We start from the raw sequence: 20,923 nt of genomic DNA, 5'->3' as shown, positions 1-20,923 counted from the left end.
TGGTACAATGTCATGGAGTTATAGTTGTATAGCATGGAAAATTAACCCTTTGACCCAACTGTTTCACGCCAACCAGCATGCTCCTTTCAAGCTAGTCCCCTTTGCCACGATAACCTTCTAAACCTTTCCAATCCATGAATCCAACTAATATTTAGAAGTAGTTATTGTACCTGCCTGTACCATTTCTTCTGGCAGCTCATTCCATATACATACTACCTAACATGTTAGGAGATAGAACAAAGAACAATATAATGTAGTATAGGTCCTTTGACCCATGCATTCAAGTTTCCCTGGATCCCATGCCTCCTGACTGTCAGAATGAGCCTGCTATAGGGAACTTTGTCAAACAGCTCAATAAAAATCCATTACACATCATTCACTGCTCAACCTTCATCAATTTGTTTTGTCACTTCCCCAAAGAACTCATTCAGGATGATGAAACATGACCTGCCTCTCACAAAGCCATGCTGACTATCCCTAATCCTGTAAATCATTTCTCTAATTCTCCCTAATAACTTGCCCACCACTGACACAAGACTCACTGGTCTATAATTCCCAGTGTTATCTCTATTATATTTCATGAACAAAGGAGTAAACACTTGCCACCCTCCAATCTTCTGGTACTACTCCTGTGGCCAGTGTGAACGCAAAGGTCATTGCCAGAGTTGCAGCAATCTCATCATTAGTTTCCCACAGTGACCTGGGGTATATCCTCTCTGACCCTGATGACTTGTATCTATCCTAATGTTTTTCAAAAGTTCCAGCACACTCTTTCTTAACATCAACATGTTCCAGCATGTTTATCAGATCTACACCACCCACGCCTTCATCTAGGGCCCTTTCGCTGGTTGAATACTGAAGCCAAGTATTTAAGGATTGACCCTGCATTCTGACTCCTGGCACATGTTTTCACTTTTAGCCCTGATGGATCCTCCTCCCACTCTAGTCATCCACTTTTTCTTTGCATGGGGTTTTCTTTAATCCAACTTGCCAAGAGCTCCTTTTGTCCCTTTCTAGCTGTTCAGAGTTCATTCTTAATTTCCATCCTGGTTACATTCTGGAGCCCTGTCTGATTCTTACTTCCTAACTATGAAGTAAGATTCTTTCTCCCTCTTGATTAGATTTCCACATCTCTTGTCAATCATAGTTCCTTCATACTACCTTTCTTTCCCTACCTCAGTGGGACAGACTTGCCCAGAAACCCATGCAAGTGCTGTCTAAACAACCTCCACATTTTTGTTGTGCGTTTTCCTGGGTACACCTGTTGTCAATTTATGCTCTCAAGTTCCTGCCTAATACCATCATAATTTGCTCTTCTCTCCCCCCCCCCCCCCCCCAAATTAAATACTTTCTCATACTGTGTGCTCCTATCCCTGTCCAAGGCTATGGTAAAGGTCAAGGAATTGTGGTCACTGTCTCTACAATGTTTGCACTGAGATATCTGTCACCTGACCTGGTTCATTGCCTAGTAGCAGATCTAGTATGATCTTTCCTCTAGTTCCCTATATTCTCTCTTCAGGATCTCCTCTCTTTTCCAACCTATGTCATTAACCTCGATGTGTATCACAACTTCTGGCTGTTCACCCTTCTACCTAAAAATGCTGTGGACCCAATCAGACACAGCCTTGACTCTGGCACCAGAAATGCAAAATATCTTCTGAGAAGCTCTTCCATGTCCACAAAATCTCATATCTCTTCCCCTAAATATTGTGACCTCTGTCACTATTCTCCTTTACTTTCCTCCTTGAGCCACAGAGCCAGACACCTGATCGCTTCAGCTTCCCCAGGTAGGTCATCATCCCTGTCCCCCGCACCGTCCCAAAGCGGAATACCTGTTACTGAGGGATCCATCCATTGGGTTAGCCTGCACTATCTGCCTCTTCCCTTTCCTCCTCCTGATAGTCATCTAGTCAGCTGCCTCCTGCAACATGAGTGTGATTACCTTCCTGTTGTTCCGGTCTCCTATCCCTAAGTTCCATTCAGCTCCATTTTCATAATAGTCTGTAAGGAGCTGTACCAAGATACACTCCTCACGGGTTTCCCAGTGTTCCCAGATCTTGATAAGGTACCCAATGTAAGGCTTATTGAGAAAGTAAGGAGGCATAGGATCCAAGGAGACATTGCTTTCTGGATCCAGAATTGGCTTGCCCACAGAAGGCAAAGAGTGGTTGTAGACGGGTCATATCCTGCATGGAGGTCAGTCACCAGTGTTGTGCCTCAGGGATCTGTTCTGGGACCCCTTCTCCGTGATTTTTATAAATGACCTGGATGAGAAAGTGGAGGGATGTGTTAGTAAATTTGCTGATGACACAAAAGTTGGGGGTGTTGTGGATAGTGTGGACGGCTGTCGGGTTACAGCGGGACATTGATAGGATGCAAAACTAGGCTGAGAAGTGGCAGGTGGTTCATTTTGGTAAGTCAAATATGATGGCAGAATATAATATTAATGGTAAGACTCTTGGCAGTGTGGAGGGTCAGAGGGATCTTGGGTCTGAGTCCATCGGACACTCAAATCTGCTGCGCAGCTTGACTCTGGTTAAGAAAGCATAGAGTGCATTGGCCTTTATCAATAGTGGGATTGAATTTAGGAGCTGAAAGGTAATGTTGCAGTTATATAGGACCCTGGTCAAACCCCACTTGGAGTACTGTGCTCAGTTCTGGTTGCCTCACTCTAAGAAGGATGTGGAAACCAGAGAAAGGGTGCAGAGGAGATTTACAAGGATGTTGCCTGGATTGGGGAGCATCCTTATGAGAATAGGTTGAGTGAACTTGGCCTTTTTTCCTTGGAGTGATGGAGGATGAGAGGTGACCTGATAGAGGTGTATAAGATGATGAGAGACATTGATCATGTGGATAGTCAGAGGCTTTTTCCCCAGGGCTAAAATGGCTAGCACGAGAGGGCACAGTTTTAAGGTGCTTGGAAGTAGGTACAGAGGAGATGTCAGGGGTAAGTTTTTTTTTAATGCAGAGAGTGGTGAGTGTGTGGAATGGGCTGCCAGCTATGGTGGTGGAGGCAGATACAATAGGGTCTTTTAAGAGACTCCTGGATAGGTACATGGAGCTTAGAAAGATAGAGAGCTATGTGCTAGGGAAATTCTAGGCAGTCTCTAACATTGTTGGCACAACATTACGGGCCGAAGGTAATGTTGTACTGAACAGTACAACATACTGAATTGTTATACTGAATTGTACCGTATGAACAGTGTGCAGAACAAGTTTTCACTACTTTAGTGCTAGTGAAAGTAATAGACCGATTTGCTAATTATTTTTTAGCAATTTAACAAGTCTCTGTTAGATGCAATCAATAATGCTGGTAATCAAAGCTGCAGCAATGCTCCTAATTAAAGCCAGGAAATTCTCTCAGCAGTATGCAGTGATTGGATGATTAAATGATGTATATGAAGATCACCACAGTCACTTAGGGTCTCCAGCTATAATCTGAAAATGGGATTAGGCTTGAAGATTATTGGATGCGAGAATGGTAGTTTCATTATATTGTAGACCTTTTTTTAAATGACACTTTGTAGTGCATTGAAGTACCTTTCTCATTATAGTGGAACCTGCAACATTGTCTTGAAAGGTTCTGAACTTGGGTTCTGCTTCTTAAAATTATTAATTTATATTTCAGTCTGGCACATCTACGAAGGCTAAAGGTCAGGCCATGAAGACGGACCAATCAGAGGAGAACGAAGTGTTCGGTATGTTCAAAACTCGATTGGGTAAAACCCTCCAGCAAATTAATCCTAAGTCTATTTATCACTATAGTGCAAAAACATTGCTTTTGCCTCCTTGTACCTATAGTAAATTATCGATATGAATTAATTTGGAATAAATATGTTTTGTTCTGTCCACTTTAAGTCATAGGGACGCTGCTGGTTCCTACCCACAGGTAGTGTTGGCCAGGCTTGAGTATAGAATAGGATTCAGCTAGAGTTGGATGTAAATCTCCTGGGCACATAACAAAGAACATAATGTAGATTTTTTAAAAATTTAACAAAAGGTGATACTTTTTTTGAAATATCGTTAACTTAAGAAAAATATGTCATTGAGCAAATCTATTGGTTTAATATCTAGAAGAGCATCCCATGAGAACTGGCAGCCTTTCCACAACAGTTGCATTTCTTGAGGGACTTGTCCATTTTCACATCTTCCAATTTCAGTCAGGAAGCAATGCAAAGCTGTCTGCCTGGGTGTAAAATGGAAAACTAAGATCCTGGACCATTTCCTGTGCTATTTGTTTATTAGTGATTTTTTTTGTCATGGGAAGATGTTCCTAATCAGACTGAAACTCTCCCGGTATCAGCAATTCATATCTGGGAGGAAATCAGACACCTTAGGAAGGGTGTTGGATGCTCAGCACAGCATAGCTCTTGCCTGAATGTGTCCACTGCCATCCTACTCCACCTTCTGTGCCAACTCGCCTGCATTATCTGCAAGGTGCTTGCCTTGCTGAAGACACAAGATCATAGAATCATTCAGCACCACAGCACAGAAACAGGCCCTTCAGCCCATTTAGTCCATGCCAACCTGTTATTCTACCTAGTCCTATTGATCTGCACTTGGACCAAAGCCCTACATACTCCTCCCATCCATGTACTTATCCAAACTTCTCAAATGTTGCTATTGAACTGCATCCTCCACTTCAGCTGACAGATTATTCCAAACTCTCACCACCCTCTGAATGAAGAATCTTCCCCTTAAATGTTTCACCTTTCACCCTAACCTTTCTCCTCTAGTTCTAGTCTCATCCAACTGCAATAGAAAAAAACTGCTTGCATTTACCTTATCTATACCTCTCAATGTTACATACCTCTATCAAATCTCCCCACCCCACCATTCTCCTACGCTCCAGGAAATACAAGTCCTAACCTATTCAAATTTTCCGTCACTTGGGTTTTCAACAACATCCTTGTAAACTTTCTCTGCGCTCATTCAATCTTACTGATTTCTTTCCTGTAGGAAGATGATATCCTTCAGGTGGCATAAATAGCAATGTTTGTTGGAAATGCTCAGCACTTAATTGGAGAGAAGTGGTTATGTTTTTAGGCTGTTACTCTGAACACTAGCCCTATTTTTGTCTGCATTTGCACTTCCTGACCCACTGAGTACTCACCACAGCTACTGCTTCTCCACTTTCAACGCTACTAATGCACAGAGAGAAATACTAATATTAAGAGCATATGGTGCCAAATTCCAAGCAACTCCTTCATGAACGTGAACCAGGATGTATCAAGCATGAGCAGGAATGATTCCTCTCACTTTGCCACTGACAAGATACTCAGTGAAGCCCACTAGTAAAGTAAGAAATTCTGCAATTGTTTTGGGAAAATTCAACTTCCATGCACTGTGCTAAATAATCTAATTAAAATTGTTTATTGGGGGATTGAGAGTAACCAGGAAACAGGGAAGAACTTGCTTGCTCCTTGAAGTAATTTGGAGGGATCTGTTGTCCACCTGAGAGAGGGGAAGACCTGGACTATGATCTAACTTGGGTTCACCTCAGATATAAAAAATATGAAAGTAATATTATTGATTTGTTTTATTATCAAGTGACAAGATGCATGCAATTAGACATATCATTCCATATATAAGTACAATGAGGTAGTGAAATGAAAACAAAGTGCAGAATAGACTGTTGCAGCTTACAGAGTGAGTGTTTAATTATTTATCGAGATACAGGGCAAAATAAACTCTTACATCCTTTCAGGCCGCACCACCCAGCAATCTCCCGATTTAAAGCACTTTACAATTACCAATTAACCTACCAACTGGTACATATTTTGCACTGTGGGAGGAAACCGGAGCACCCGGAAGAAACCCACACAGTCACAGGGAGAATGTACAAACCCCTTACAGCAACGGCGGGAATTGAACCCACGTCACTGAGACTGTACACCGTTGTGCTAACCACTGCGTTACCATGCCAGTGCAGGTAAACAGAGTGAGGACCAAAGTGAGATAGACTGGGAGATCTGTAGCTCATGAGATGTCAGCTTAAGGGTCTGATAGAAGCTGTCCTTCAGTCTGTTAGTACTTGTTGTCAAGCTTTTGAAACCTTCCATATCTTCTGTCTAGTGGGAGAAGTGAGAATAACCATGATAGGAAGCACCCTTAATAATGTTTTCTGCTTTCTGGAGGCAGTGCAGAGTGTGGGCAGAATCACCGATGGGAAGGTTGGTTTATGTTTGGACTGGGGTGGGTTCAAAACTCTGATTTCGGCAGTCTTGAGCAGAGCACTTGACATGCTAAGCTGTGATGCATCCAGGTAGGGCCTCTGTAAATATCAGTAATGCTTAATGGGAACATGCTGATTTACTTTAGACTTCTGAGGAAGAAGATGTGTATGCCTGCTTTCTTGTCCATGGCTTCAAAATGGCAGGATCAGGACACGTTGGTGATTTTTAAAAATTGAGGTGCAGCTCAGAATGGACCCTTCCAGCCCTTCAAATTGCACCACCCAGCAACACCTGATTTAATCTTAGCCTAATCACGGGACCGATTAACCTACTAATCGGTATGGCTTTGGACTGGGAGGAAATATGATCTCCTGGAGAAAACCCACACATTCCACGGGGAGGATGTACAGATTTCTTGTGGATGACATTGGAATTGAATTCCAAATTCCAATGCCCCAAGCTGTAGTAGTGTCGCACTAACTGCTGTGCTACCATGGCAGATGTGTTATGTGATGTTTACACCTCAGTATTCATCTTCTTTGAGTTTCACCTGCCACTTTGCTTTTTAACTTCATCAATGCTTTTTCCAAAGTGACTTTTGTATCATCCACAGTCTCATTCCTCTTGCAGGTCCATTCAGTGTGCTGAGTTCATCCACTTAAAGTTGCCCTTTCTATTTTGAATAACACAGTCATTTAGACAAAATCAAAAAAAGGTGAATAAGGACTAAAGGTCTTATATTTGAATGTGTGCAGTGTACGGAATAAGGTAAATGAACTTATAACACAATTACAGATTGGCAAGTATGTTAAAGTAGGCATCTTTGAAACATGGCTGAAAGAAGATTATAAGCTATTATAATGTTCAAGGATACACATCGTATCAAAAGGGTAGGCAGGAAGGCAGAAGGGGTGGTGTGGATCTGTTGGTAAAAAAAAATGAAATCAAATCATTAGAAAAGACAACATATGGTTGGAAGGTGTTGAATCATTGTGGATAGAGCTAAGGAACTGCAAGGGTAAAAAGATCCTGATGGGAGTAGAATACAGACTCCCAAAACAGTAATAAGGATGTGGTCTACAAGTTCCAATGGGAAATGGAAAATGCATGCCAAAAGGGCAATGTTACAATAGTCATGGGGGATTTCATTATGCAGATAGATTGGAAAAGTCAGGTTGGTGTGGGATTCCAAGAGGGCGAATTTCTAGAATGCCTGTGAGTTGACTTTTTAGAGCTGCTCGTGGTTGAGCCCACTGGTGGATCAGCTATTCTGGATTGGGTGTTGTGCAATGATCCGGAATTGATAAGAGCTTAAGGTAAAAGAACCTTCAGGGGAAAGTGATCATAATATGAAAGAATTCACCCTGCAATTTGAGAAGGAGAAGCTAAAGTCAAATGTATCAGTATTTTTTTCAGTGAAGTAAAGGAAATTACAGAGGCATGAGAGGGCTGTTGGCTAGAATTAGAAAAGAACACTGGCAGGGATGATGGCAGAGCAGTAATAGTTGGAATTTCTGGAAGGAATTAGGAAGGCACAGGATATATACATACTAAAGAGGAATAAGTATTTCTGAAGGCAAGATGACACCACCTTGGCTAACAAGTCAAACCCAACATAAAAGCCAAAGAGAGGGCATATAATAGAGCAAAAATTAGTGGGAAGTTAGAGGATTGGGAAGCTTTTGAATTCCAACAGAAGACACCTAAATAAAGTCATTAAGAAGGTAGAGATGGAATATGAAAGTAAGCTTGCCAGTAATATTAAAAAGGATTCCAAAATTTTATTCCGATACGTAAAGTGTAAATTAGAGGCGAGAGTGGATAACAGACCCTGGAAAATTGTGCTAGAATGGTAGTAATAAAGGACAGGGAAATAATGGATGAATTGAATAAGTATTTTGTATCAGTCTTCACTGTGGAAGAGACTAGCAATATGGTGGAAGTTCCAGGTGTCAGGGGTCATGAAGTGTGTGAAGTTGCCATTACTAGGGAGAAGATTCTTGGGAAATTGAAAGGTCTCAATGCAGATAAGTCACCTGCACCAGATGGTGTACACCCCAGGGTTCTGAAAGAGGTGGCTGAAGAGATTATGGAGGCATTAGTCATGATTTTTCAAGTGTCACCAGATTCTGGAATGGTTCTGGAAGATCAGAAGATTGCAAATGTCACTCCAGTCTTCAAGAAGGGAGAGAGGCAGAAAAAAGAGAATTGTAGGTCAGTTTATTGGACGTTAGTGGTTGGTAAAATGTTGGAGTCGATTGTTAAGGATGTAGTTTCAGGGTACTTGGAGGCACATAATAAAATGGGCCATAGTCAGCATGGTTTCCTCGAGGGAAAATCTACCTGGTAGATCTGTTGGAATTCTTTGATGAAATAACAAACAGGATAGACAAAGGAGGATCAATTGATGTTGTCTACTTGGATTTTTCAGAAGGCCTTTGACAAGGTGCCACACACAAGGCTACCTAACAAGCTGAACCAATGGTATTACAGGAAAGATTCTAGCATAGATAAAGCAGTGGCTGATTGGCAGGAATTGAAGTGTGGGAATAAAGGGAGCCTTTCCTGGTTCACTGCCAGAGACTAGTGGTGTTCCACAGGCGTCTGTGTTGGGACTGATGCTTTTTATCTTGTATGTCAATGATTTGAATGATGGAATTGATGGCTTTGTTGCAAAGTTTGCAGACAATACAAAAATAGGTGGAAGGGCAGATAATTTTGAGGAAACAGAGGATGCAGAAGAACCTGGTCAGATTAGGAGAATGGGCGAAGAAATGACAGATGGAATACAGTGTCGGGAAGTGTATTGTCATGCACTTTGTGCCTCAGTTTAGTAAATCCTTTCATTTCTTTTGCCAAAGGAGCTTGGGAGTACTTGTACAGGATTCTCTAAAGGATAATTTGCAGGTTGAATCTGCGGTGAGGAAGGCAAATGAGATGTTAGCATTCATTTCAAGAGAACAGGAATCTAAAAGCAAGGATGTAACGTTGAATTTATAAAGTGCTGGTGAGGCCTCACTTGGAGTATTGTGAGCAGTTTCAGGGCCCCTTATCTTAGAAAGGTTGGCTGAACTGGAGAGGGGTCAAACAAGGTTCATGAAAATGATTCCAGGATTAAACGGCTTGTGATATGAAGAGCATTTGATGGCTCTGGGCCTGTATTCACTGGAATTCAGAGAATGAGGGGTGACCTTATTGAAAACTATTGAATGATGAAAGGCCTAGGTAATGTGGATGTGGAGAGGCTGTTTCCTATGGTAGGAGTGTCTGAGACAAGACAAAACAACCTCAGAATAGAGGGGCATCCTTTTAGAATGGAGATGAGGAAGAATTTCTTTAGCCAGAGAGTGGTGCATCTGTGGAATTTGTTGCCACAGGCAGTTGTGGAGGCCAAGTCTTTCTGTATATTTAAGGCAGAGGATGATAGATTCTTGATTGATCAGGGCATGAAGGGATGCAGGGAGAAGGCAGGAGATTGGGTCTGAGAGGAGAATTGGATGAGCCATGATGAAATATTGGAGCAGATTCAATGAGCCAAATGGCCTAATTCTGCTCCTATATCTTATGGTCTTATGGTTTTCAGTTCTGCATTTCAGAAGAAAATGATAATCCTTTCTCAGCTGTTTTGTACATGTCTCCAGCATGTTCAGGATGTTGCTCTAGATCATTGTATTGTGGAGAGGATCAAATGGAACTGAGGGTTGACATGGGCGAAATGGAAGAGATGCAGTTGAGGGCAGTATTGATGGTGGAGGAAGGGAAGCCTCTTTCTTTGAAGAAGACCCTCTCCTTAGTTCTTGAATGAAACGCCTCATCTTGAAAGCCGGAATTGAGAGAAGGGGATGGAAAGAAAGAAATGAACCAGGTAAATTTGAGGGCAAGGTGGAAGTTGAAGGCAAAGTTCATGAAGGCGTTGAGCTCTGCATGGGTGTAGGAAGCAGCACTAATGCAGTCCTCAATGTAATGTGGGAAACGGGGAGCAATACTGGGGAGGCTTGGAACATACACTGTTCCACGTAGCCGATAAACGGCAGGCATAGCTGGGACTCGTGCAGTGCTCATGGCTACATTTTGTGTTTGACGGAAGTGGGAGAAGCCAAAGGAGAAATTAAGAGTGAGAGGTAAAATGTGATCCTCTTGTGGCTGAGTCGTCTTAATTTTGGAGAAAAACTAATTATGAATGATAAAACTGCATCCTTCCCTTTGATCTAACATTAAGCTTGGCACTCCAATTGCCCTTTACCCTAAGAAAACAGTACTTTGGCCCATTACTTCTCTCCTCCCCCTCATCTTTAGATGAAACAGTTTTCACTGTTACATAATTAAAGCTCTGAATTGCATTCCAGGTGGTGAAATCTAGTCAATACTTCTATAAATTTTCAAGTGACAAGTTAGTTCAGTAGATAAAACATTCAGAGTATGATGCATAGCAAGGAAAATAAATGTTAAACCTAAATCTTCCCTGTGTCTACTCCTCTGTTGAAACAAGCTACCACTATAATCACATACAGTAAAATGTTTAAACAGTGCGTTTGTATTTCTAAAACTGCCTTGGGAAGTAAGCTATCAATTTTGGCACTTTATTGAGAATCCCATGGCTGTGTGGAAAATTACAGGAAGGCAAACAAAAGTATCTGAATGAGTCAACCATTGAGTTTCAGAGCTTGTACTTTCACACGTCCTTGGTTCTCTTGAAACAGGCTGGAGCGCTGCTCTTCTGAGCCAATTACAGTCACAGATGCAGCACAGCCCACTGGACCTATTAGAATTAGTCCTATATCAGTCCCATTTTCATATTCTCCACACATTCTTAGCAACCCCCCCCCACCCCCGATTTTTGCCACTCACCTACATACCAAGGACAATTTACAGTGGCCAGTTAACCTCTCTAATCACACATCTTTGGGACATGGGGAAAAGCCAGGGCACCAGTACTGTACAGACACAATGTGTGGACTCCACACAGACAACAGCTAAGGTCAGTTTTAAACCCAAATCCGGGGCATTGGAAGGTTGTGGCTCTGCTAGCTAGGATCATGGGAACACGTTGTATCTTGTATCGATGCCTGGCCCCTGTTAATGTAGGTAGTGTTAGTCATTTGCTGTGTTGGTATTTCTATGCTTGTGGGAGGAGAGACGCTGTATAGTTTTGTAATTAGACCACTCAATATTCTCAGCCAGGAGTGTGTAGGTTTTGGAGATGCGATCCTCTCTTATTCCTCACCATTATACTTGTGTTCTGCAACAAAAGTGAGGCCGCTGGCTAGTTAACAGATCTGTTATATCATCTTGATTCTTTATCTAGAGGCGTAATTTAATGCAGACAAGTGTGAGGTGTTTCACTTTGGGACGACAAACCAGGGTACACTTTACACAGTGAACAGTAGAGCACTGAGGAGTGTGATGGACAGAGGGATCTGGAAGTATTATAGATCCATAATTTTTTAAAGTGGTGTCACAGATAGATAAGGTCATGAAGAGCTTTTGGCACATTGGCCTTCATAAATCAAAGTACTGAGTACAGGAGTTGAGATGTTATGTTGAAGCTGTATAAGACATTAGTAAGGTGTAATTTGGTGTATCGGGTGCAGCCCTGGTCACCTACAGTACCTAGAGGAAAGGTATCAATAAGTTTAAAAGAGTGAAACAATAATTTACAAGGATGTTGCCAGGATGTGAGATCCTAAGTTATAGGTTAAGACTTTATTCCCTAGGGCATAGGAGAAAGAGGGAAGGTTTCATAGAGGTATGGATACAGTAAGTGCAAGCAGACTTTTTCCACTAAGATTTTGTGAGACCAGCACTAGAGGTCATGTGTTAAAGGTGAAAGATGAAATATTTAAGGGGCAACTACTTCACTCAGGGTTGCGAGAGTGTGGATCGAGCTGTCTGAGGAAGTGATGGCTGCACATTTAATTTTAGCATTTGAGAGAAATTTGGGTAGGTGTATGGATTCTGGAGGGCTGTGGTCCAGGTGTAGGTTGATGGGCTAAGCGGAACAATAATTCAACATGAACTAGAAAGGTCAAAGGGCCTGTTTCTGTGCTGTAGTGTTCTATGACTGTATAAGTACGAGTTTAGAGAAGAGAAATCATTTTTCTATCTTTAATGTTAGTATCAAAGAAAAATCACTATGTGGCTTTTTACAGGGCAAATCATTTCAACGCTTGATGGACATAATATGACATCAAGCTATAATGGGAAATACTTGAAGCAGGTTATGAAAGGTTTATAGTTACATTTAAGTGTTTTGAGGGAGGAAAGTGGCTTAGGGAGTGTACTACTGAGCTTATGATTCTGGTTACTGAAGGTGAGGCCTACAGCACAGGCTGATTTAAGTTTGCCGATGATCGGGTGGACAGAATTGGAAGTTTTCCTTGTAGACTGAGCTACCAGTGGTATAGGCAGGCTAAATTATAATATTTAAAAGACATTGGGACTGTTACATGAATAGGGAAGTTTCAGAAGGATTGGGCCAAATGTGGGCTAGAGGGTCTAGCTGAGGTAAAGGCAGAAGGTTGGTTTTATTTGTTGTGCCTACATTGAAACAGACAGTGAATGCTTTGTGCCAAGGGTTGTGCTGGACAGCTCGCGAGTGTCGTCATCGTCGCTTGCTCATAAATAACCCGTACGTCTTTGGAATGTGAGAGGGAACGAGGCCATCCACAGAAAACCCGTGTGATGGCAGGGGAGAATGTACAAACTCCTTGCAGACAGTGACAGGAATCGAGCCCCAATCTTACAGCTGGCACTGCACTAACCACTGCACTGACGTGCAAGGTGGGCATCTTGGCAGGCACAGACGAGTTTGGCAAAAGGGTCTATGTCCACGCTATATGGTTCTGACTGTAAAAGCAGAATCTTCCATTGTTTTGTGGTGTAGAGATCAGTGAGATTGAGGATCAAAACACAAGTGAGAAGTTAAAATGGGAAGTTACTTAACTGGGAGCCAATGGAGGCAAATAGCAATGACACATGGGGTGTAGCAGTCAAACTTTAACCTTCACATTTAAGTTTGGTTTTCACATCAGTCGCCCACTTGTTTACCACCACTTTGCATCTTTCTATGCCTTGGCAATTGAAGTGTCCATCTCAAAACTACTGAAATGTTAGAGCACCTGCCTCCACCATCCTCTCAGATAGTGAATTGGGCAAGTGTGAAAAATGTTGAAGGTGGTTCAGTAGTTATGTTTATGATGGAGATGGATAAATGCTTTCAAGGTCAAGGAGCTGAAGGTTATGGATGACTGGCAAAAATAGGAGTTGAAGCCAGTGTAGATGAGCCATGATCACATTGTGTGTTGGGGGCAGTGCTGAGGGGCCTAGTGGTCCTTTGCTCTGTTTCCCGGTATTCTGGTGAAAATGATTCTCTGTCAGTGAGGGAGTTCCAGGATTTCAGCCCAGCGGAGGACTGGGGATGTAGTGGATTTCAGTTAATTGGGCCATCAGTTAATCAGGGTAGCAGACTATTTAGGACAATTCTTAAAGAACAAAAACTAATTGAGAAAATAGCTGGGATTCCCTTTGTTTGGGACAATATCCTGCTTAGTTGGGGTAGGAGACTGTTGCTGAGCAATTTTTAACTACCTTCAGTCACGTGCATGCCATGTGGCTCTTGGACACTGAACCCAGCCTAGAGCAAATGGTTTTTAAATAGGGTCAGCTGAATGTATTTATGTTCAAAAAGCAGTGCTTTTTGTCACTGATTGTTTGCAAGAAATAAGCATTAAGAGAATTCAGAACCATTTTTGCTCACTGTGGTTTCAAGCATTCAGACTTGGAGATGCCAGAAACAGCCGGGTGTGAAAATGAAACTATTTCACTATTTCAACAAGTTAGGAACTATGGAGAATTTGAAGGCATGGACAATCAGATTCAGTTTATTGGCATTTAGAAACCACAAATGCAATGCAGTTAAAAATGAGACAACGTTCCCCCAGAATGATATCACAAAAGCATATGACAAAACAGACTACACCAGAAAATCCACGTAACGTTTGGCAATCCCCAATCCAGAGTCCGGAGAGGCTGCTGCGTATTAATATCGCGCTACCGTCTAGCGTGTTCCCCGGAAAGGAGCTCCAAATCCACCAGATAAAAACAAGCTCAAAAACTAAAGCTACAAGACCTGCACAAAACCACATAATTACAACATATAGTTACAACAGTGCAAACAATAGCATAATTGATTAAAAAAAACAGACTATGGGCACAGTAAAAATAGTCCAAGATGTTAAAGGACTGTAAGTTCAAAAGAAATCACCACAGTTTCAACAAGTCCCCAGGGTCCCGACAGACTCGCCATCCCACGCCGGCAGCAGAAGGGAATACCCCCGCTCTGGACTTCCAAGGCGCCGCCCGACTCAGCATCGCAGACGTAGCACACAATGGAAGCTCCGTCGAAACCAGCCTCACAGACGCAGCGCACACCGAAAGCGACCTGAGTCCGTTGAAAGGACTCCGAGTCCGTCGAACCTCTGAGCCGACGACCATCCCCTCCAGCACAGCTTCTCCGAGCACCTGCCTCTGCCGAGCGTATTAAGATGGCCCTGCCAACGGTCATCGGCAACGCGACCCCGAGGACTGGGGGCCTGTTATTCCCAGCTGAGTCCCGGACCTCGCAGCTGCAGCAGCAACAAAGAAGGTCTTCCTGGAATTTCCCGATGTTTCTCCGTGCTTCCACTTCCGTTTTCAATCGATTATGATTGCGCACGGCACCCCACTTCACAAATAACAGATAATCAGTTCCGGAGTGGCCGCTGCAAGCTGCGTCGCGCCGCCATCTTGGATCAATCACCTTGAATGTTACCTTTGGTCCGCACCAGACACTCAGCTCGCACCTCTGGCTCCAAGTAGGTGTTTGTAAGTGACATTTGGGCAAAACCAGGTGAGGGTAGTCAGTGGGTCTCGTGCTGGGACAGACGTGTCCCTATCTCACCAGAGTATGTGAAGTTGGCTCGCTCCAGCAGACTGAGCAGATGAGATCCAATGACCAGAAAGGCGGTTCTACGCTACTGTGTGGAGACCGAACAGCATGACAAGGCACAGAAGAAGTCATGGTCATCCACTGCAATCAGGGAAGACCCCAGTTGTGACGTCCAATCGTCCCACTGGACCTAAGCTTTTGGGATTGAGAGAGTGGAAGTGACCCAGATCAACGGCTTTTCCACTTTTAAAAACTCTCCCATGCAAGTTTCTTGTCGTCAGTTATGACAGGCAGCCACCAGTGGTATTGTTAGTATTCCAATTTGTTCTGTATTTCATTTAAATACATAATTTGTAGCTCATTTAAAAGGTAGTTTTTTATGCCTTTTTAACTATTTCATTGAAATATCTGAATTTGGCCAGCCACTTAACTGGGTCAAAATGTACTGGTCATGTTGTGCCCCAATTCACTGGAATCTATGCATTTTGGAATCACACTGGTCTGCATATTGGAAGGGGTGGTCGCAGGTGGCAGTGTTCCCCTTTTAGTAGAGATGCTGGGTTTGGGAGGCGCTGTGGGAGTAGCCAAGGTAAATAACCACAATGCATTTTGTAGATGATTCACACTAAGTCGCTGTGGAAGGAATGAATATCTAGGGAAATGGATATACTTTGCCTTCCACCACTTCCAGTAAAGTGAATCAATAGTGAAAAAGACTGCAGGTGTCAGAGATTATTGGCTCAAGCCTCATCCATGGAGGAAAATGGTTCCCTTCCCTAATTGCTACCTTAATATAGTAACACAATAACTACTTTGACCTCTTTGCACTAAAATGGACTTTTGTTCCAATTGTAATTGCGTTCGTTCTTGTATAATTTAGTATAATTTGTTTTTCTTGCAAATGCTATATGCCTGTGCTGTAAAATTTTCATTGGACCTATGCATACATATACTGCACATATTTAGTTGTGCGTATAACAATAAACATTGACTTTGCAAGTCAGCATTTCAGATTGAGACCCTGCATCAGGACTGAGAGTAGGTGGGAAAGATGGCTGCTGTACAACAGTGGGAAGTAAGGAGGGCTAGAGACTGTTTAGGAGGGAATGTTGTGCAGATGCAGCAAAATGGTGATGGTGCTCAAGAAGAAATTTTGGTGACTAGGATGCAGCACTGAGGTAGTGGTTCACCAAAACTGGAGTATTTAGTGTTCATCTAATTGGGTTGGAATATGGAATATCCTTGCAATTTGCATTTGGTCGCTCCATAGTAGAAGGCCAAGGACGGGTATATAGAAATGAGAAGGCTTTTGAGATGGCCATTTCAGGCAGCAGTAAAATTGTCACCCAATTCGATTCCACCCATGCAGGAAGTAATATTTCAGTTGTAACAGACTCCATCTAATTTTCCATTCTTTTCTGAATATGTTCATCTCCAAGTCTGTACAAAGAAACTGTCAATTATACCAGAACCTCAAACAATTGTATGAAGACAAGGGTGGATGATGTGTGAGCTTGCAGTAAAGACCAGGACCTCTAAGGGTTTGCATAAATTTGGCTTGTGCGCCTTTGAATCAAATGCTGCAGAGCTTTGGTAGGAACAGTACAGAAAAACTCCAGTGGGAGAATCAAGAACGAAGTGAAGGAAAATAACAACTTGAGCCAAGTCTCACATCAAACACATACTTCTGGAGAGTGTAGCAGTTTGAGAATTTCCTTAACAGAAGAGTATGGAGGTGGGGATAATTTAAGCACACAGCTCATGGCTTGGGCGTATAATTGCTGGGTCAGAGCAATGTGGAGTGACAGTGGATGAATGGAGTTGCAGTTGAGCTACAATCTAAGCAATTAGTGGTGCAGCTTTGGGTGTATTGTTAGAGTATTAGTATCAAACAGCGTAATCTTGCAATGGATTTCATAGTTGGAGATATTTTCATGCTTGGACAGGAAAGATGTGTGAGGATGCAGGCTTGTGCAGGCAAACAGAATTTGCATAGATAAGCATCATGTGGGCAACATGGGCCAGCAGCGTAGTTTCGATGCTCTGCACTTCTATGATGAAAGAGGAAAAGGATGAGCTAATCAGAGAGCATGAGCCCTATAGAATGGTGAAATGTCTTCATAATCACATTGTGAAATTTGTCAGATTGATGAAGCATTACATACAGAACTAAGGACAAGACAAGGACAAACGTTTAATGCTTTCTTTTATTGTTAAACTTCTGGATCATCCTTGCATCTTTTTGAGAAGAAGCTGGCATGGTTTGGGTTAGAGCAGGGGTTCTCATCCTGGGATATACGTATCCCTTGGGTAATGGTAGGGGTCCATGGCATTAAAAAAAAGATTGGGAACCCCTGGAAAGCAAGAAGGAGTGAAAGCCAAGATACTAGACAGCAGAGCAGACTTGGGCTAAATGGACTACTTTGTTCTGCTCTCTTTGCTTTGCTCCATCCTATTGTGCATTTTCACACCTCTTGGTGTAGGAAGGCCACTTCATTAAAGTGCTACATGTTGCCACCTCCCACACCAAGGCCATTCAACTGAACGATTGCTGCTGTGTTCCTTCTCCAACAGCCCTGCATTTAATTTAACTTAACTATTTAATAGGCATGTATACTTTAATTCAATTTTTCTGCTAATGTAATTTATCATGTATTGCATCATACTGCTGCCATAAAGTTAACACATTTCATGACATGTATGCTGGTAATATTAAACTTGATCTGATTCTGACACTAGCTTGTACCTCTTGGGCTTTCTGCTAATTGGCTCCAAATCGATCATTAGATTATTATTGTCACGAGTATGAGGTGGCGTGAAATGTTTTTATTTGCATGCCAGACACTAAGGAAAAAAGTACTGTGGATAAAGTTGCAGACAAAGTACAGTGCAAGGTCAAAAGTCACAGCTGAGTTAACTGGGACATCAAGAGTTCATCTATTAGTATGTATAGGGTCCTTTCAAGAGTCTTGCAGCAGTGGGATAGAAGCTTTGTTAATATTCTCAAGCTTTTGTATCTTCTGCCCAGTAGAATTAGGGAGAAGAGGGAATGACAGGATCTTTGTTTAAACAGGTTGTTTTCCTCAGGCAGTGAGAAGTGTAGACAGTGCCCATGGAAGGGGAGGAGGGCTTGTGTATTGGCCCGGGCTGTGTTCACAACTTTGCAATTTCATGGCCTTGGGCAGCATGTTTGCTACATCAAGCTATGGTACATACAGATAGAATGCTCTCTAAGGTGCATCTGTATATAATAAGAAAAATTTTTAGTCGGGGTTATTAAGACATTCCAAATTTCCTTAGCATCATCTTGTCCCGTCCCAGTCATATCCAAGACGGTCAGCATCTCTCAGATTCCCTTTACATCCTTGGACAGTTGCCTTGGGCGATGCTATGGAATTAATCCTTCCTTCCATCTTGTCTCTCATTTCCATGAAATAGCTCACGAAAGGAAAAACCCTAATTTTGGCATCTTTTAGTGATGTTATCTCAAGCAGATTTTGCACGTGCTTGAGAGAATTGGTGAGGAAGTCATATTTCGTTGGCCTGTGTGGTGGCTGCTTTGCTATTCAGATATGTGGGAGATTTGATTCTTTTTTGCCCAATAGGGAGGTACAATCCCTTGCATATACCTGATAACCAAGACAGAGTTTGCCCTTAACACTTAAACAAATAGCCAAAGCATTGCACCATCAGCATTAACCTGAATCTTTGTGCTCGGGTGTCTGGTTTGGGATTTGAACCAGCTGATTGTGATGAGAGAACTGGGCCTGAGCTACGGCTGATGCCTGGCATACTGAGGCAGAGCATGAAACACTTTGATAGTAAACGTGGATGGGCTGATGGCAAGACTTTAAGTTGCTAAATCTGAAATCTTTGTAGAGTCCTCCATTCCAAATAGATCCTCCCTCTTTTAAATACCTGTGCGCTTCCCTATGTATCCTGAAATGCTCCTTCATATGTATAACCGTGTCTTTCTTTTCCCATTCATCCTCCTCGGCCACTAACTCCGAGCCCGTACAAATCTTGCTTGATTAAACAAAAGCGTGCTGTAAAATGGGAGGAGAGCTCTCCTGTGGCAGCAGCCAACTCTAACTGGTACTAAATGTAACTAACTGCTGTGTGAGCAGCTGTTGTCACCAAAGTGCTGTGCCTCAAAGGGGGGCATTGTCTGGAAGAATCATCCATCACTACTGCAGTCTTCTCCCCTTCAACACCATTGTCTTGCTGTTGTGGTGTAGTCACATTTAGGCCACTTGTGTACCAGTTTCCAGAGAGGGCAAGGCTGCGCGAGTGGAGCCTTTGTCCCACAGACAGAGGGAGGCTGGCATTCTTAGTGTGTGGTGCTCCACGGCAGATATGGCTGTGGAACTCAACTGAGGCCCCGTTTACCGTCTCTGCTGGAAGATCGCACGCCTTCAGCTCAAAGGGGAGTTCAGCAGAGTGCTCTCTGTTTGATAATTATCCTCCCCAAGCAATGTCGTTACAGCAGGTTAACAGTGAGATCTTGCTCTGCACACGCACACGCAAGGCACCACATCATTTGATTGACAGGACCGAAAGGTTGCAAAGCAGCTTAGGTTGTCCTCAGTTTAAAAACTGCTGAATAAATGCAAACCTCCCAATGGAGAAGGACTCCCTCTCCACAGACCCGGCAGAAAGTGAGAGTAGTTGGCTTCAGACCACCTGAAAATACTTCATAAATATAGTTTATTGCTTTGATTTACTTGTAGATTCATAGAGCTGTACAGCATGGAAAAATGCCCTTCAACGCATCCACACCAACCAATGTATCTATCTAAGCTATTCCCATTTGTCTGCATTTGGCACATATCCTTCTAAACCTTCCCCATTCATTTCCTTGTTCAAATGTGTTTTAAACATTTTAATTATCTTGTTAATTTTGATTTTACACCTCTTGTTAATTAATGAAAAGCCACCTCGTTTTAAAATTAAATTTGGATCTTTTCCATTTTGATAGTTAATATCCAAGGATTGCAGTTTTCTGATATTTTCCTCTCCAGATGAATTAGTCATAGACAAGTACAACATAGAAACAGGCCCTTCAGCCTGACTCATCCATCCCAAAATCGTTTCAGTTGCCATTGACATGCACTGGGACCATAGCCCTCTATCCATGCACCTATCCAAACTTCTCTTAAATGATGAAATCCAGCTCACTTGCACCACTTGTGCTGGCAGCTCATTCCACACTTTCACAGCCCTCTGAGTGATGGTTTCCCCTCATGTTCCCCTTAAACTTTTCAACTTTCACCCTTAACCCATGACGTTAAGTCCCACTCAACCTTGGTGGAAAATGCTTGCTTGCATTTACCCTATCTCCACCCCTCATAATTTTGTATACCTCTATCAAATATATTGTGTTCTAAGGAATACAGTCCTAAACTATTCAATCTTTCCTTATAACTCAGTTCCTCCAGATCTAGCAACATCCTTGTAAATTTTCTCTGTACTCATTCAGTCTTGTTTACAGCTTTCCTTTAGGTGGGTGACCAAAACTGCTCGCACTACTCCAAATTAAGCCTCACCAAACGATGTATCTTTTATCTCCACCTCTGCTTCACACATTTCTAGGGCACAGAAGTGGGGTTGCAACCATTCCTGCAGCTGAGTAACCCTGTCTGTGTTGCCAAGCAGCTAATCGATGCTTCAGTGAGAGAGGTAGGGAATGAGTCATTCACCTGTGCAGATGATATGGGATTCCCTTACACACACTCAGGAGTAGCGAATTAGAAAAATCTTGAGGGCAGATTGGGAGCTGTTATCTGTGTATTTTTTTAAATGGTAATTAGGGGTATGAATC

At 42.5% G+C, this 20,923-nt stretch overlaps 1 protein-coding gene across 2 annotated transcripts in view; it reads left to right on the top strand.

Moving 5' to 3' along the window:
* LOC140730335 (myelin basic protein-like) overlaps nucleotides 1–20,923 on the top strand; it is a 177,423-nt gene that overhangs the window by 75,109 nt on the left and 81,391 nt on the right. For both annotated transcript variants that reach the window (XM_073050628.1, XM_073050618.1), the window contains one exon: nucleotides 3,629–3,698. In XM_073050628.1, the coding sequence (XP_072906729.1) occupies nucleotides 3,629–3,698 (70 nt within the window). The remainder of the gene's footprint in view (nucleotides 1–3,628; nucleotides 3,699–20,923) is intronic.

Source organism: Hemitrygon akajei, chromosome 1 (genome assembly GCF_048418815.1).
Source record: "Hemitrygon akajei chromosome 1, sHemAka1.3, whole genome shotgun sequence".
Taxonomy (NCBI): domain Eukaryota; kingdom Metazoa; phylum Chordata; class Chondrichthyes; order Myliobatiformes; family Dasyatidae; genus Hemitrygon; species Hemitrygon akajei.
Note: the sequence above shows the minus strand (reverse complement) of the source record. Positions and strands in the feature narration are given on the sequence as shown.